This window comes from Heloderma suspectum, chromosome 1 (assembly GCF_057233095.1).
Source record: "Heloderma suspectum isolate Gila_16-S chromosome 1, 16-S_ref, whole genome shotgun sequence".
Taxonomy (NCBI): Eukaryota; Metazoa; Chordata; class Lepidosauria; order Squamata; family Helodermatidae; genus Heloderma; species Heloderma suspectum.
In genome coordinates, this window is record NC_139458.1 from 242,206,670 (window position 1) to 242,224,633 (window position 17,964).

General features: G+C 41.9%; 1 protein-coding gene across 17 annotated transcripts in view; it reads left to right on the top strand.

Annotated features, from left to right (window-relative positions):
• Positions 1-17,964, top strand: part of SUPT3H (SPT3 homolog, SAGA and STAGA complex component) — a 479,638-nt gene that overhangs the window by 284,756 nt on the left and 176,918 nt on the right. For all 17 annotated transcript variants that reach the window (XR_014786036.1, XR_014786057.1, XR_014786040.1 and 14 more), the window contains 2 exons: positions 6,353-6,443; positions 8,288-8,421. Coding sequence is in view for 14 of the 17 variants with exons in the window: in XM_084822165.1 (XP_084678291.1) it covers positions 6,353-6,443; positions 8,288-8,421 (225 nt within the window). In the remaining 3 variants the exon portion in view is untranslated. The remainder of the gene's footprint in view (positions 1-6,352; positions 6,444-8,287; positions 8,422-17,964) is intronic.

A 17,964-nucleotide genomic window follows, 5' to 3' on the forward strand; every position in this document is an offset into this window, starting at 1 on the left:
AATTAATTGTTGGTGCACATTAAGCTGTTAATGCATGTAGCTAAGTTTAAAACAAGCTCTTTATAAACAGAATTGCTTTGTTATAATTGGTTTTTCAACTTTGTTTCCTGTCTCTCATTTCATTATTCTTCACATCACATATTTTCTTCAGAGTGTAGGATTTATTTTAATTACATTTCCATACCATGCACCTGCTGAAGCTCTCTTAAAATAGGTTGAAATGGAAGTCTGTCAAGCTGAATTCTTTCTTCAGTGGGAAAAAAAATCCAGCCTAGATTTCAGAGGGCTTTTGAGCACTGAATGCAGTCCAGCTAGTCCTTTCTGATGTTCTCAGTCATTTGTTTGTTTATTTGTTTATTTGTTTATTTCATTTCTATACCGCCCAATAGCCGAAGCTCTCTGGGCAATTCACAAACATTAAAACCAAACAGCACACAATAAAACAATTTAAAATATATAGAACATTAAAACCACAATATAACAATACAACCACAATAAAACCTAGCAGCAGTGCAGGAGTTTAAAATACAGATTTAAAACAACAAAGCTAAAAGTTTAGAAAGCTAAAATGCTAAAATGCCTGGGAAAATAAAAAGGTCTTCACCTGGCGCCGAAAGAAACACAATGTAAGCACCAGGCAAACCTCACCAGGTAGCTCATTCCAGAGCCGGGGTGCCACAGCAGAAAAAGCCGTCCTCCTAGTAGCTACCCGCCTCACTTCCTTTGGCAGGGGCTCACGGAGAAGGGCCGCTGAGGATGATCTTAAGCTCTGGGCAGGCACATATGGGAGGAGGCGATCCTTCAGATAACCTGGCCCCAAGCCGTTAAGGGCTTTAAATGTTAATACCAGCACTTTGAATCGGGCCCGGAAATGGACTGGCAGCCGGTGCAGCTGAAAAAGTACTGGTGTAATATGAGCTTGCAGGCCAGTTTGCTGCACTATTTTGGACCAGCTGAAGTTTCCGGACCGTTTTCAAAGGCAGCCCCACGTATAACGCATTGCGGTAATCCAGACGAGAAGTTATCAGAGCACAGATAACTGTAGCTAGGCTATCTCTGTCCAGGTAAGGGCGTAGTTGGTATACCAGCCTAAGCTGATAAAAAGTGCTCCGTGCCACTGAGTTCACCTGTGCCTCAAGTGACAGTTTTGGATCCAAGAGCACCCCTAAACTACGAACCTGATCCTTTAGGGGGAGTGCAACCCCCTCCAGAACAGGTTGAATATCACCTAGCCGGGCAGACGAACCACCCACTGACAGTACCTCCATCTTGCCTGGATTGAGTTTCAGTTTATTGGCCCTCATCCAGTCCATTACTCTGCCCAGGCACTGATTCAGAACAGCCACTGCCTCACCTGGTTTTGATGAGAAAGAGAGGTAGAGCTGGGTGTCATCCGCATATTGATGGCACCTCAGCCCACACCTCCGGATAACCTCCCCCAGCGGTTTCATGTAGATGTTAGACAGCATAGTGGATAAAATAGAGCACTGTGGAACCCCATGGCACAATTGCCATGGCCCAGAGCAATAATCCCCCAGCACCACCTTCTGGAATCAGCCATGCAAGTAGGAGCGGAACCACTGTAGTGCAGTGCCTCCAACTCCCAACCCAGACAACCTATCCAGAAGGATACCATGGTTAATGGTATCGAAAGCCGTTGAGAGGTCCAGAAGAATCAACAGGGTCGCACTCCCCCTGTCCCTCTCCCGGCAGAGGTCATCCCACAGGGCGACCAAGGCAGGTTCCGTTCCAAAACCAGGCCTGAAGCCTGATTGAAATGGATCTAGATAATCTGTTTCATTCAACAGTGCCTGGAGCTGTACTACAACCACCCGCTCAAGCACCTTGCCCAGGAAGGGGATGTTGGCCTCTGGCCTTTAATTGTTAACATCCTCTGGGTCCAGGTTAGGCTTTTTCAAGAGTGGTCTAATTACCGCCTCTTTTAAAGCGGCAGGCACCACTCCCTCTCTCAAGGAGGAATTTACAACCTCCTTGTTTACAATCCCCTCCTTGTTTGATTTAATAAGCAATGAAGGGCAAGGGTCAAGCACACAAGTGGTCGATCGGACTTGGCCAAGCACCTTGTCCGCATCCGCAGGCCTCAGTAACTGAAACTCATCCAATAAAACTGGACCAGACGGTGCTCTGAATGCCTCTACCAATGGAACTGCATTAATCGTGGTGTCCAATTCATGACGAATCTGAGCAGCTTTATCTTCAAAGTGCCTTGCAAATTTATCACAGCGTGCCACTGAGGGTTCCACCATCTCTCTCCCTGGCCCAGAATGTAACAGGCCGCAAACCACTCGGAAGATCTCTGTTGGACAACACTGAGAAGATGCAATGCTGGTGGAAAAGAACTGTCTCTTTGCCACCCTCACCGCCACAGAGTAGGCTTGATAGTGGGCTCTTACTTGTGCTCGATCAGACTTTGCACGAGTTTTCCTCCCCCTGCGTTCTAGCTGTCTCCCCTCTTGCTTCGTTGCCCTCAGCTCAGGTGTATACCAAGGAGCTGGCCGGGCTCTGCTCAGAGGGAGAGGGCGCTTGGGCGCGATCGTGTCAACCGCCCAAGTTATCTCTGCATTCCACAGAGCGACCTGGGCTTCGACAGGAGCACCAGCCATACCAGCAGGAAAATCCCCCAGAGCCCTCTGGAATCCATCGGAATCCATTAATCTCCGGGGGCGGACCATTTTAATAGGTCCCCCACCCTTGCAGAGGGGGAAGGCTGCCAGGAGTCTAAACCTTAGCAGGAAGTGATCTGACCATGACAAAGGGACAGATGCTAATTCCTCCACTTTCAGATCACCATCCTCCTGCCCAGTCGAGAAAACCAGATCAAGCGTGTGTCCTTTTATATGCGTTGGGCCAATGACATGTTGGGACAGCCCCATGGTTGTCATGGCTGCCATGAAGTCCTGAGCCACCCCAGATACAGCCTCAGCATGGAAGTTGAGATGCCCCAGGACCATCATCCTAGGGGTCCTCAACACCAAGTCCGAGACCACCTCCATCAGCTCAGGCAGGGAGTCTGATGGGCAGCGGGGTGGGCGGTACATCAACAGAATCCCTAATCTGTCCCGGGTACCCAACACAAGGTACAAACACTCAAGATCTGCACTCAAATGATCAGGAAGCCTGGAGAGGGAGATTGAATTCCTATAGACCATGGCAACCCCCCCTCCCCGACCCTCAAGTCGGTGTTGGTGCTGCACTGAGTACCCAGGAGGGCACAGCTGGGAGAGAGTGACCCCTCCCAGTTCCCTCACCCAGGTCTCAGTAATACATGCCAGGTCAGACCCCTCATCCACAATCAAATCATGGATGAGGGAGGTCTTATTTTGGGCCGACCTGGCATTCAGCAGCAGCAGCACCAGACCCGAGGGCAGACTGGTAAGGCTGCCAGGAACCGTCAGGTTGGGGGAAGAACCAGAAGAGGGAACAGCTGTAAGGTGTCTAACCCCTCTTCTCCTCAGTTGGCCTGTTAATCCCCCAATGCTATACCTCCCCCTGCCCATGACCACAGTTATGGTGGCACCTCCTCGACCCTCTGAGTTGCTCAATAGTCCTCCCAGGCACATATTAAAATGTTAGGATATAAAATGTACAACAGTGTAAAAGAATATAAAAGATAAAAAGAGATAAAAGAGAACAACAGCTAAGAAGGAGCAGATAAAATCCACGTTTGCCCCTTTCTCCTTGGTCTTCAAAGCTGCTGCCCTCTGCTGCTGCTATTTGCTGCTGGTATCTGTGGCTGCTGGTGTCTCTGAAGAGGCAGATGGGTGGGTCTTCAGGTGCTGTTCCATGCGACTCCAAGTGCGACGCCGAGGCGCTGCCTCTGGCAGCCCCACCTTAAGTACCTGTTTGGCGGGGGCAGAAGCAGGCTCAGGATCCACCTGGTGCAGCTGGCTGGTCCTCCTTCCCACAGGCTCCTTCCCCTTGAAACATCCTAGCTGTTTCCTCATTACCTTCACACACATTACAAAGACCCTAAATAATCCAAACTAGATTTTATTTCTCTCATTCACCTTGCCCCAACTCATCTAGTTAAAAGGTATCCAATTGTCTGTGATTAGGCAAATATGGGACCCATTCTAATCAAAGTTGTGGTAGACAAATGCCTGGTAGATCTAGTTAGACCTAGGACCAAATTACATGACAATAAACATATGACTTGGAAGTACATCAACGTTTTTAAAGAATTAATGGTAGGTGTGTGGGGATTTTTATTTAACCGTCCCCTCCCAGCAGTAATCCCAGTGAAAATTCACCCCACCGCATCCCATCTAATATTACAATTTTTAAACCTTTACATGCTTCCAAGTGATTTATTTATTTATTACATTTCTATACCCCCCAATAGTCAAAGTTGTCTGGGCAGTTCACAGAAATTAAAACCAGAAGTACAGCATAAAAACAATGTAAAATATAAAAGCTTAAAACTATAGTATACAAGTACAACCAGAATAAAACCTGGCAGCAATGCAGAGATATAAAATACAATAAGAAATTTAAAACAGCAGAGCTAAAAGGCTCGAATGCTAAAATACTACAATTCCTGGGAAAATAAAAACGTCTTCACCTGGTGCTGGAAAGAGTACAATGTAGGTGCCAGGCAAACCTCTCTGGGGGAGCTCATTCCATATCTGAGGTGCCACAGCAGAAAAGGCCCTCTTCCTGGTAGCCACATGCTTCACTTCCTTCGGCAGGGGCTCCCAGACAAGGAGCCCTGACGATGATCTTAGGGTCTGGGCAGGTGTATATGGGAGGAGACAATCCTTCAAATAACCTGGCCCCAAGCTGTTTAGGGCGTTAATGTTAATGCCAGCACTTTGAGTGAGGCTCAGACATGGACTGGCAGCCAGTGCAGATAGAAAAGCACTGGCATAATATAATCACACTGGCCAGTCTTGTTAACAATCTCACTGCCCTGTTTTTGACCAGCTGAAGTTTCTGGACAGTTTTCAAAGGCAGCCCCATGTATAACACATTGCAGTAATCCAGACAAGAGGTTATCAGAGCATGGATAGCTGTAGCTAGGCTGTCTCTGTCCAGATAAGGGAGTAGTTGGTATACCAGCCTAAGCTTATATACCAGCTACCTGGTGTTCTGTGCCACCAAGTCCACCTGTGCCTCAGGTGACAGTTCTGGGTCCAGGAGCACCCCCAAAATATGAACTTGATCCTTTAGGGGGAGTGCAACCCCCTCAAGAGCAGGTTGAGCATCACCTAACCAGGCAGATGAACCACCCACTGACCTCACGTCCATCTTGTCTGGATTGAATCTTAGTTTATTAGCCATCATCCAGTCCATCACTGTGCCCAGGCCGTGGTTCAGAATAGCCACTGCCTCACCTGGATTTGATGAAAACGAGAGATAGAGCTGGGTGTTATCCACGTACTGCTGACACTTCAGCCACACAACCAGATAACTTCCCCCAGTGATTTCATGTAGATGTTGAACAACATAGGGGATAAAATAGAGCTCTGTGGAACCCCATAACATAGTTGCCAGGGCACAGAGCAATAATCCTACCTTTTGGAATCAGTCATCCAAGTAGGAGGCAGTGCAGCTCAGTGCCTCCAACTCCATTTTGCTGAAGTGCTAAAAAGGTGTTTAGCATCATGCGGAGTTTCGCCCCTAGTCAATGTGAACTGATTGGCAGGCTTTGCCTTCTCCCTGAATGTTGACATGTGTAAAAATATTAGGTGATTGGGCTTAAGAAAAATATTGGACAAGTCCATGTATTTTTTTTCCTATACTGTAACAATAATAGACAGTTGGCTTCTTAAAAGCACACATGCTGAATTGAATCAACACTAAATGCTCTTTGGGTGATTATCTTGATCTGAGATAAATGCAAGGTATCATCCAGTTTCCAAGAAGAAATAACATTTGCTTAACCAGAAAGCATGCTATACTCGTAACCTGCTTTATTCACACACCTTCCAGCTTCGAAGTAAACAAAGGAAAGCTGAACCAATAGACGTCTTCATTGTATAGCTTGATTGGCTTACTGACTACTTTCCATCTTGTGCACCCAGCAAAGCAGGCTCCAGCTGAAAAAACAGCACATGCTGTACAAGGAAGACTGAATTACAATATATTTGTACAAAGGAATCTGATTTTATGTTCATTGACAGACTTAGATTTGATATTTTAACTTTGATTAAACTTGAATGTCCGTAAATGGTATCCTATCAATGACTGCGTTCTCAGTCTATGTACCTAATGTTGTGTACGTATTCTAAGGTTACTGCTATGGTACTTTTAAGTTGCTGCTATGATTCTTTCTCTGACAGTTAGTGTCTATATTAATTGTAGTAAGTGTCTGTTATTCTTTAATTCCTAGAAAAAGCTTAAAAGGCTACTAAAGTATATGTTTTTCCGAGACTACAAATCTAAAGTTGTCAAAGGCATTGAAGAAGATGATCTTCTTGAAGGTAGAAAAAGTTCTAGATAAGTTGTTTTTCTATGGAGAATATTCAGCATATGCACTGTATATACCAAATGAAAAATATATTCCTCATGTAGATAGCTTTAGACATCCAAAAATATTTACTCAGTTGGAAACTCCATTTAACCTTGTGCTTTTCTGTTCAGATTACTTATAAATGTGCAGTATGTCAGTCCAGCAACCAAATGATAAGTAGAGCTGCTTAATGTCAAGAGCTGTGTTGAGCTAAGGAACTGGTGCTGATTAAAAGGCTTAATTGATTTCAACATGTGTAATTTACATGTGGTAGCCTAAATCTGCAGTGGGGCACCTGGGAAGGTGTTTGACTTCAAAATTCATTTGAATAGACATTTTGTTAATTTATTATCAAAGAACCTAGCACCTTTTATGAAGCAACCATAATTTAAACTCACTTCATTCTGATATACAGCTAGGAGGGTTTCAAATTTTAAGCAGCCAATGTATTTTGAAAACACTTTTATTTCTCCCTTTTATATTTCCCCTAGTTGTCAGATGTGCAATCACTGGGCTGGCTTTCATTAACTTCAAGTCAGCGCGTAACTTCCTTAAATTTCCAATTGATCACTTAGCCCTACTGCTCACATAAAAGGACATGACTAGGCAAAAATGTTACATTAAAAGAGTGTCTTCTTCCCCAATTTATATTTAGTACATGAAAGTATGTTTTTGTAAATAAAGATTGTAATTGGAATATGGAAAATTTAGCAAATACCAGGTTTACTTTGTGGTATAGGCATATATAATCACACTCTGTAGCAATATGGATATGAACTTACATTTCCTTTATTAACAAAGGCTTTTATGAAGCTGTGTTTTCAAACTATGCCTATTGCCTATTTGGAAGGGAGGTTCCTTAAAGTTCCATGGGACCAAGGTCTCTGTCCGTGGGCAAGGAGAGATAGAGGACAACTGTCATTATTTGTTGTGCTGCCCATTGTATAGGGCACCTACAGATTTTCTTTCCTGCCCTGAGGTAGCAAGTTTTGAGAAAATGTGTATAGTTTTAACTGATCAGAACAAATACGTATAAAGTTTTGTTATTTGCAATGGCTGCTTTTCAAAATTAAAAAACCTTGATATGGATCCCTGCCAGAAATGGTCTCACCACATGGTGAATTATATCTTGTGTCATGTCATTATATCAAGTGAATTAGTCAACAATCAGTAATATTACAGTTTTATGCAGGTTTAAAATTCTCATCTTCACCCATGGTTTATTAAACAATATTGCTCCACATTTTAAATTGACTTATAGTCAAGGGAGATGAATGTTTGTAGGAGAAATATCGGGCGACATTTAAACCATCACACTTGATTCAGCACCTGGGTGTTGTTCTTACATATATATGTAAACTGCATGCGCAAATGAGATTTCCAGAGTCCCATTTAAGGAGCGATGTTTTGACAAAATATGTTGGGTTATATCCAGAGTATTATTCCACTAGCAGTAGCATGCCTGACTGTTGTCCAGAGCACTCCCGCCAGGGGAAACAGGGGCAGGGTGGGGGATGGAGACAATTTTCACTGATTTTCACTCCCCCTGCAGCCCCCAGTGCCAACTCTCCCACCGCTCCAGAGGGTCCCCCAACCCTGTGGAGCAGATTTGGGGAGGCACAGGGAGGGAGAAATCAACAAAAATTACCTCTTCCCTCACTCCACTAGCAGGATTTCTCGTCTTGATCAGAAACCTTCCGAAGACAGAGAAAGCCTTCCATCCTCAAGAAGTAATATTCTGGATCCAACCCTTTGTATTTTGTCAACAATTGCACCAAAATAACATTGTTTGTTTTTCTCTTCCATCTTTTTCAGACAAACTCAGCAGCAGCACCAACAAACGACAGAAAATTGCTCAAGACTTTCTTATCTCTATTGATCAGACTGGGGAACTCTTGGCCTTGTTTGAAGATGATGAGATTGATGATGTAAAACAAGAGAGAATGGAGGTAAATTCTCGACCTTTTCCCTAAATAAATTATTTAAAAGTTTTACTTCACACAATTAATTGAGGGTGATTTAATCCAATCCCTTGCTCTGTGGCAGGGTCCTTCCCTCACCCACAGCCCACATCTGCATGTCATGCTGACTCACTTAAGTGATAATGCAATATCACCCTCCAGATAATGAAGAGTGTGTCCCATGTGAAAGAGCCTTGGCCAGGCAAGTGAGCAGAGCCACTCTACATGAAAAGGCAAAACAGAAACTATTTCATGATTTGTTTTCACCTGTTGGCCATTTAAGTAAAAGTTTAAAGATAAACAACTAAGGCAGCAATCTTATATACCCTTACCTGGGACCAAGTCCCACTGAACTAAACGAGGTTTATTTCTGAGTAGATATGCATAGGTTTGCACTATAACTCAATTTCTAGCTGTCATAGAACAGTAGTTTCAAGCTTTTCTATAAAATGTTTATCTTCGAATGTTACAAAGGCAGCCTAGTGGTATTTTCCTCACTGAATGAACCTGAATAGCTACATCTGCAAAATAAAACCTTCTAGCAAGCCAGCCATATGTTTAAAAGAATGCTATCTTAATTTATACAGCTATTCTGGCCCCAAGGTGTGTGTGCACGCAGGCACACACTCATCTTTATCGCCACTTTGGGAAGTGCTAGTTAAGATTTTCATGGCATAATGTTTCCTCTCCATTCTTTTCTTATATAACCTCAACCATTCCACAATACAGACATATTTGTGCATTCTTGTTGATGTGAAGCGATAATGTACTTTTATCTATGTTGAGCTTTTTCATATTCTGAAGTTTTCCTGCTTAAATCATAATAGGAGGTTGGACTTTTTTTTTCATAAGAACTGTAGCATAATAAAGATGTTTATCCATATCTAGTCACCCTTTTTGTCTCACATGGTGCTTTCTTGATAGCTAGCTTACAGTGGTAACATTGATGTCTCCTACAACATTTCCTTAATAGGGTTCTAACTATTTTAGAATTAAAACATTTATTTATTTATCTATCACAGTACACGTCTCCTGTCTACGCAGCTTCACTGTGGCCATGGCTCTGTAGAAAAATAATTCTCTATTAGCAAGAAACCTCTGTGCTGGCTGTTGGGCTGCTATATCTGACATTTAGCATTTCAAGCTGTAATGTGATGGCATGGACAGCTCCAGATCCTATTCTTACTAGAGCCTGTTGCAGGCATAACATTGACAATCTATTAACCAGAGTTAAGCAATCAGGAGCAGCTGCTGTGAGCTTGCCCATTCTCTCCCTCTTTCCCTCTCTATTGTGAATTCCCACTCTCTTACCTTGTTAGTGTTAATCATGGCGTGACATAATCTGTCCTCCTTCCAAGAGGCCTTACCCCTGTCCTTTCCTGGCACCCCATGTGAGGCAATTTAAATGGGTTTTAAGTTGACCCAGATTTACCACTGGGACTAAACATATCCTAAAAAATCCCAATAATTTAGTAGCTTCTATGACCTACTGACTTAATGGAGCAACAGGACTCTAAATTATTATGATCTCAGAGAGGCACAAAGTCACCACTCTGACGACTCCCAATCTTTGCCCACCCAGCTCCTCTAGAGAGCTATCATATACCTCTTCAGTAGCTTGAATGAAAAGTAAAGCAATAACATGAGTGAGATATGCAGATCAGAACATGACTTTAACTAAATATATAAAGCTAAATATAAATATATTGATCAGAACACAGAAGTTAATATTGCAGTCAGTTAAATAAACTGCAGTTTCTAACAAGACTTTTAAACAATTAAACTGGTAGAATATGCAGATCGTTCCTTTTTTATATGCTACAGAAGATCCATTCTAGGAAGCAGTTGTTGATGCATGAATTGTGTAAAGGGGTATCACATGCAGAAAGGGACTGCAGGGCCACACTGCTGGCACTGCCCACAAGGTCACACAAATCCACAACTGCACCCCTGACATCCTCTCCTTAGGTGTGATAGGAAAGAGAATTGAGGTCTCAATGTAACAAAAGGCCAAATGTACACATTTATATGCATTTTCAGTTTCCCAACCTTCCATGACATATGGTTTAATATTATTCATTTATTTCTAAAATTTGATTAGATGCCCTATAGGTAAAAGCTCTCAGGGCGACATATAATAGACATGAAGATAAAATGCAAACTCCCATGTTAAAAAACAAAACCAGCACAATAAACAGTGATTAAAAGCAGCAGAAGCTAAAAACAGGCATCAGAAGAAGAACTAAAGGTATTAAGATTAAACTACTTAAAATACAGCAGAGGCACAAAGAATTTAAAGGCCTGAGAGAATAAAAAAGGTCTTTGGCTGTCGCCGAGAAGATAACGAAGTAGGCACTAGGCAGGCCTCTCTGGGGAGGGTATTCTGTAACTGTGGGGCTACTGCTGAAAAGGACTGCTTCTGAGTCGCCACCTGCCATACCTCAGCATGCAAGGGCACTTTGAGCAGAGCCTCCAATAACAATCGCAGGGCCCAAGTGTTCCAGCCACACCAATGCAAACGATAGGTAATACTATAGGTAATACTTCCCTCTTAGCTAGGGTTTGCAAACCCAGTTCAAAAAAACTTATCTGTGTTATTTAAAATCAAGAAGGGGAGGAGGAGGGATTTGCACCAGAGTGTATATACATTATGCACACTTTAAAAGGGAAGATTCAGTAAAACAAACTTGTTCTGTTATATTAGGAAACTTAAAATTGACTGGAAAATGGGAAAATTGCATTCTGCGTTCTCAAAGCTGTTTGGTCAACACAGTCTTTTCTTATTGAGGACCCTTTCTTTAAAAAAATGAATAACTTTGTCCTGGGCTTTAAAAACAACATAGGAAATAGGTTCCATTCCCTAAAAGAAGGTGGTAGTTAGTATATAAAGTAGTATAGAATATCGTATTTTTCATGTTTAGTAGAGTATGGTTTCTGCATGCTACATTTTGGAGGAAGTCCAGTGGGCTCTTTAAAATCTTTAACAACCTCCTTTAAAGAATTAGTGTACTTAAATCATGAACTGTGATCTAAAGGCTATGTTCCTTTTAGGTATCAATTACTTCAGAAATGTGTGGTTATCTTGGTTTGGCCAACTGCAAATGGTTTCAGTTCCACTTTGCCCTGGGCCAAAAACATGCTAACTTGTCCAAAGCAGATGATAAACATGTATTTCTGATGTCATTATGACCCAAACAGGATATGATTGTTTAGTGGTATGGTTTCACTTATGATGAGCTATACAGAAAGCAAATATTGTTTATGCTGTATTTCTATAAAACTGTCTTTGTGAAATTATAATTTATTTATTTATTTAAATTACAGTTTAAATTGAATGATATGTGTTTTTGTTTCCATCATGTAGTTGCATCACTGATGCAAAAAAAAAAACCCAGGATGATGATTCTGAAATATTAACTATTTTTTAAAAATAGATCAAAAATATCCACTTATCCCATCAAATAATTTGAGCTGAGTATATTTCTGTTAACTTTCATATAAGATTAAGGAGATTTCTTGACAAAGGGGTGAGAATCATTATGGAAGAAAACAAAACTCATATAACGAGGTGGAAAATCAATTGAAAAGAGAATATTCTTGTGGTGATTTAAGATCTTGTGTTCGAGTTGTTGTTATATCCCATTGATTTATATTTTAAATGCTTCCCCTCAGTAAGTGGTACTGAAGGGAGGAATACAGCAATGAAAGTTGACTTAGTGACTTGACAACACTGCGTTGTTCCAAACCCAAGGTCTGAAATATCTCTAATAATATCTCTATTACCAACCATAAATGTATCAGTGGTAAAATATCTAGATACCTCTTGATTGTAGGTAAGAGACAGTACAGTTCTGACAACCTGCTTGTGTTTTCACAATTTTCTCATGGGTAGCACATAACTGTGATTGTTCATTTTTAGCTCAAGTTTGATGCCAGTATTGAAAACTCACAAATTAATTACAACAGAGCAGTCAAATCAACTGAAAATATTTTTAAAAGCTCTTTCTGCTAAATCTAATTCTAGTCCTTACTTACGATTCCAATATTAGAACTAAGGGCTGGTTCATAGATGCATATACATCACCAGATGAAGGCAGCATCAACTAGTAACTTGCATGTATGAATAAAAACTCAAACATCCAACACCACAGATCAGATTTCCATATCACCTTACATTGCCTGGTCTGCAATACTTTTCAGTGGTCATTCCACACATACACCTGTGAGTTGTCAGGTGCATGTGATAAGATATCAAGTGATGTGCATGCATGTGTGAATTGATATTAAAATATCCCCCTTCCCAAACCAGCATACTTTATACTTCAGGAAAAAGTGTGTGCTAAGAAAACATAGAGCCCGATCACCACCAATAAGCCCCTGGATGGGCCCGAAATGATTGTTGTCCTTAGCTTGCACCTCAGGCCAAAAAAATAGCAAATGAATACTTGCAAATATGTTTTACAGTGTCATACAGTTGTACAAGTTCCATTGATTTCACACACACATCCAGACACACCCTTCACCCTCATCCATTCATTCACACACCATCCATCATAATCACACACTCACCCTTTCTTCACAAAATGAACACCTTTTGAAAATGTGGATCAACTGCTTTCGAAGTACTCTGCTGTCCTTACTAGGGTAAGGGAGGCAGGTCATCGTCTCCCACCTGGGAAGGAATGCCTTTTGAAAGTACAGATCTAGCCAGGTCCAGTTTCAAAGCACTCTGCTCTCCCGCCCCAGATGGGGAGGGAGCTGCTTGCTCCCCACCCAGCAAGCAATACCTTTTCCATACTACTTAGCTGTTCCCTGCTGAATAGCTGATTGGTGGGAAACAGCTGAGCAATGGGGAAGAGGGGGTTGCAAGGTCCTGCTGATCTGCAGACTCCATAGACACTCCCTCTTCCCTGCTGCCCAGCTCTTCAGTACATGCATGTGTGATTTTCATCAAGTTCATGTATGGAGGGGAGGTTTAAACCTTCCCTCCCCCTATGATCTGAGTGAAATCCTCCCACATGCAGCTCAGCTAATCAGTGGGAAACAGGTGATCCTTGGGAAGAGTGGGCTCCAGAACAGTGAGACTTTGCAGCCACACCCGCTTTCTCCCAGAGCTCAACTTATCAGTGGGTGGAAATACCGTAGGCTGTATAAAATGACGTAGCAGACCATGGGTTCCCCAGTCCTGATCTAAAGCATTACTATGTAGGGGCTGTATTTGGATGTCGCATTCTCAGTAGTCCAACCCATGCTTTGGAGGATTCAGAACGAGTTCTGTCCTTTGTGCTCCGTTGTTCCCTTGCACATTCAGCATAACAGCACACTTCCTGGTTGGATTAAACCACAGTTTGCCATTACTTCTAAACTTTTGGAACTGTGGTTTGAATGAGCCCTGCAAACCATGATCAAACTGTAGTTTAGAATTCTGGTTTGTAAGACTCATCATGTACATCACAGTTTGCCAGTTTAGCTGCAGTGGCAAACTGTTGCTTTGTCAAACCAGGAAGTATTCCATAAAGCATGCAACGGGAGCATGCATAAAGCATGCAACGGGAGCATGCAACGGGAGGAGGGAAAGAGCAATGGGAGGTGACAGAACTCGTTCCCAATCTTCCAAACCATGATCAGGAACATGACGTCTGGTTAACTGAAAGTTGATGGGATTTGTGCTTTTTATATTGGATTCTCCAGTGTACAGTTCTAATTTAGTATTCCTTTGCTTGTCCATGTAAAAGGTTTGTTGTCCCATATAACCTTCAGATGTTGTAGTAAAATAAAGAAAAACATGTTTTTTTTTCATTGAAAAAGCTTTTAGTTCGTTAAAAAGTATGATTTACTGTAGAACGTTTCTTTTTTTTCTTTTAAATAAAATTACTTGCTGTCATTTGTTTTATAATGGAGATCCCCCCCCCCCCCGCCCAGAAGAAAAGCCCTTCCCATCAGAAATTTGAACTGGAATGCAAACAATATTGCACTCTGTGAATGCTGCATTTCAGTTGTTGTTCCCTTAGGATTAAAAGGAACACTATTCATCTGTCACTCTGCCTTCTAGTTTAGGAATATATTTCCAACTCTTGGGTGTTACATAGCAATAATTCAGCAGCACAGGCACCATACTGCTTTCATAGTCCATCTCGTGTTTGAATAAACAGTGGAAGGCCAACAACTTGAATAGAAGAAAATAGTACCTGAAAAATAGGCTCCTTGCCAACCAGAGTTGATGCTAGGTTCTTTTTGGAGACAGCTTGATGACAAAATGTGTGACTAAAAAGATACTGCAAAAAATGGATTTTAAGCACCACCTTTCCTAAAATGTAGCTTTGAAGGTTGCTGTTCCATTAACAACAAGCAACTTTCATTTGCTCATTAGACAAGGAAGCTTTTGACAATAGCAGAAGGATTGCTTTGTCTACTTTGATGTTTGTGTGGTAGTGTAGACTTACCTAGATTTCTAAATATGTTGCTCTAACAATTGTAACCATGGATAATGGCCAGGCATTGCTCCTGATGTCATGTGCTAGACTATTTGTCTTTGTGGTTCGGCTCATTAAATGTGTGCAGAATCTGACAACATATAGTTTTGCATCAAGCACATGGTATTATATCAAGCAAAATGTAGGGTTTATTCATTTGTTAAAACCATGTTTTTAGACTCCATAGTTGCGCAAATATAATTTAAAAGGTGCCCGTGGTAACTAAAAAGACTTCACTGATGAAGGGTAGAACATGTTTATGTATTGTGCATAGCTACTTGGCATTTCTTCTATGCATATTTACAGCTTGTTCTTCTACATGATCCATGTGGAGGCACACAAATGGGTTCTGCAACTGCTCAGAGAAACATTCGGAACATTCTGGAACTAAAGAACACAAATTGGCAGGAGATCTGTGTCCAAATTCTAGATACTACAAAACTGTGCATGTGAATAACAGTGTAGGCCAAGTTTATGCAAAATTAATAAAATGCAATGTTGTTTTTTGGTTTAAAAATTGCACTGAGTAAAATCAAAGAAATCAGTACATCACTGCTAATCATTTGGATTTTTTTAAGTACAGGGCATGAACAGCCATACCTGAATAGTAATTAGAAAAGACTCTGATTATTGAACTCTTAATACAGGAGGGAAATTATGACTTGAAAGGTATAACTGAGACTTGGTGGGATGACTCTCATGACTGGAATACAGCAACTGAAGGATATAACTTGTTCAAAAAGAACAGGAGGAACAGAAAGGGAAGTGGGGTTGCACTATATGTTAAAAATACTTATCTCTGCACAGAAATACAGGAGGATGAGCTTGGTAGCCCCCTCGAGACCATTTGGGTTAAAATAAATGGAGCAAAGAATAAAAGGAACATGGGGGTCGGAGTCTACTACCGGCCACCCAATCAAGGAGAAGATGAGGATGAAACTTTTGAAAAGCAAATAGCCAGTGTTTCAAGGAAGCATGACGTAGTAGTAATGGGGGACTTCAATTTCCCCGATATTTGTTGGGAGACAAATTCTGCAAAACATGGCCCCTCCAGGAAATTTCTGACTTGTGTGGCAGATAACTTCCTCCTACAGAAAGTAGAGAAAGGAACTAGAGGATTGGCTATCCTTGACTTGATCCTAACCAACAGAGATGACTTAGTGGATAAAATAGCAGTTACAGGAACTCTGGGGGAAAGCGACCATGTTATACTTGAGTTCATGGTTCTAAAGGAAGCAAAAGCCGAGTGTAGTCAAACGTGTACTCTGGATTTTAGGAACGCTGATTTTAATAAACGCAGAACAATAAGGTCCCATGGCAAGCAACTCTAATGAGAAAAGGAGTCCAAGATGGGTGGGAATTTTTAAAAAAGGAAATTCTCAAGGCACAACTACAAATAATTCCAACAAGAAAAAAGGGTGGAACAGAGGAAGCCAATGTGGCTTCACAAAAAGCTAAGAGATGACCTGAAAACAAAGAAGTACACATACAGGAAGTGGAAAGAAGGCCAAGCAACAATGGAAGAGTACAGGCAGGTAGCACAGAATTGCAGGGATGGCATCAGGAAGGCTAAAGCTGAGAACGAGCTGAAGTTAGCAATGGATGCTAAAAGCAACAAAAAAGCTTTCTTCAGCTACGTGCAAAGTAAAAGACAGGAAAGAAATGGTGGTTCAGCTATTAAATAAGGATGGAAAAATGATAACAGATGACAAAGAAAAGGCAGAAGTGCTCAATTCCTACTTCAGCTCAGTCTTCTCCCCAAAGAGGATCTATGACCCCCCAGCAAAGGCGAAGTACAGGCTGAAGGGGCAGGATTGCATCTTGAGATTGATAGGCATATGGTCAAGGAACACCTACTTACTTTGAATGAGTTCAAATCCCCATGGCCAGATGAACTGCATCCTAGAGTAATAAAGGAACTGGCAGAAGAACTCTCAGAACCACTGTCTATTATCTTTGAGCAATCATGGATGATGGGTAAAATGCCGGATGACTGGAGGAGGGCTAATGTTGTCCCTATCTTCAAAAAGGGTAAAAAGGAAGAACCTGGGAACTACAGACCAGTCAGTCTAACATCAATCCCTGGGAAAATTCTGGAGTAGATGATAAATCAATCATTCTGTAAGCACCTTGAAAACACTGCAGTGATTACTCGAAGCCAGCATGGATTTGTCAAGAACAAATCCTGCCAGGCTAATCTGATCTCAGTTTTTGATCAGGTAACCTCCTTTGTGGACCGTGGGATTGCTGTGGACATCATATACCTAGACTTCAGCAAAGCTTTTGACAAAGTGCCCCATGATATCCTGATGAGCAAACTAGCTCAAAGTGGACTAGATGAAACAACGATCAGGTGGATCCACAGTTGGTTACAGAATCGGACTCAAAGAGTGCTAATCAATGGGATCTTCTCACACTGGGGAGAGGTAATGAGCGGGATACCGCAGGGCTCAGTCCTGGGCCCAGTTCTCTTCAACATTTTTATTAATGACTTGGATGAGGAGCTGCAGGGAATGCTGATCAGATCTGCAGATGACACAGAATTGGGTGGGATAGATAATACCTTGGAAGACAGAAACAAAATTCAAAGTGATCTTGATAGACTGGAGCGCTGGGCAGAAAACAACAGAATGTCATTTAATAGGGATAAATGCCAAGTTCTGCACCTAGGAAAAAGAAATGAAATGCACAGTTACAAGATGGGGGATACATGGCTCAACAACACTACAAGCAAGAAGGTTTTTGGAATTGTTGTCGATCACAAGCTGAATATGAGCCAACAATGTGATGTAGCTGCAAAAAAGGCAAATGCTATTTTGGGCTGCATTAATAGAAGCATTGCTTCCAAATCCCGGGAAGTACTAGTTCCCCTCTACTCAGCACTGGTCAGGCCTCATCTGGAGTACTGTGCCCAGTTCTGGGCGCCGCACTTTAAGAAGGATGCAGACAAGCTGGAGAGGGTTCAGAGGAGGGCAGCAAAGATGATCAGGGGACTGGAAACAAAGCCCTATGAAGAGAGACTGAAAGAACTGGGCATGTTTAACCTTGAGAAGAGAAG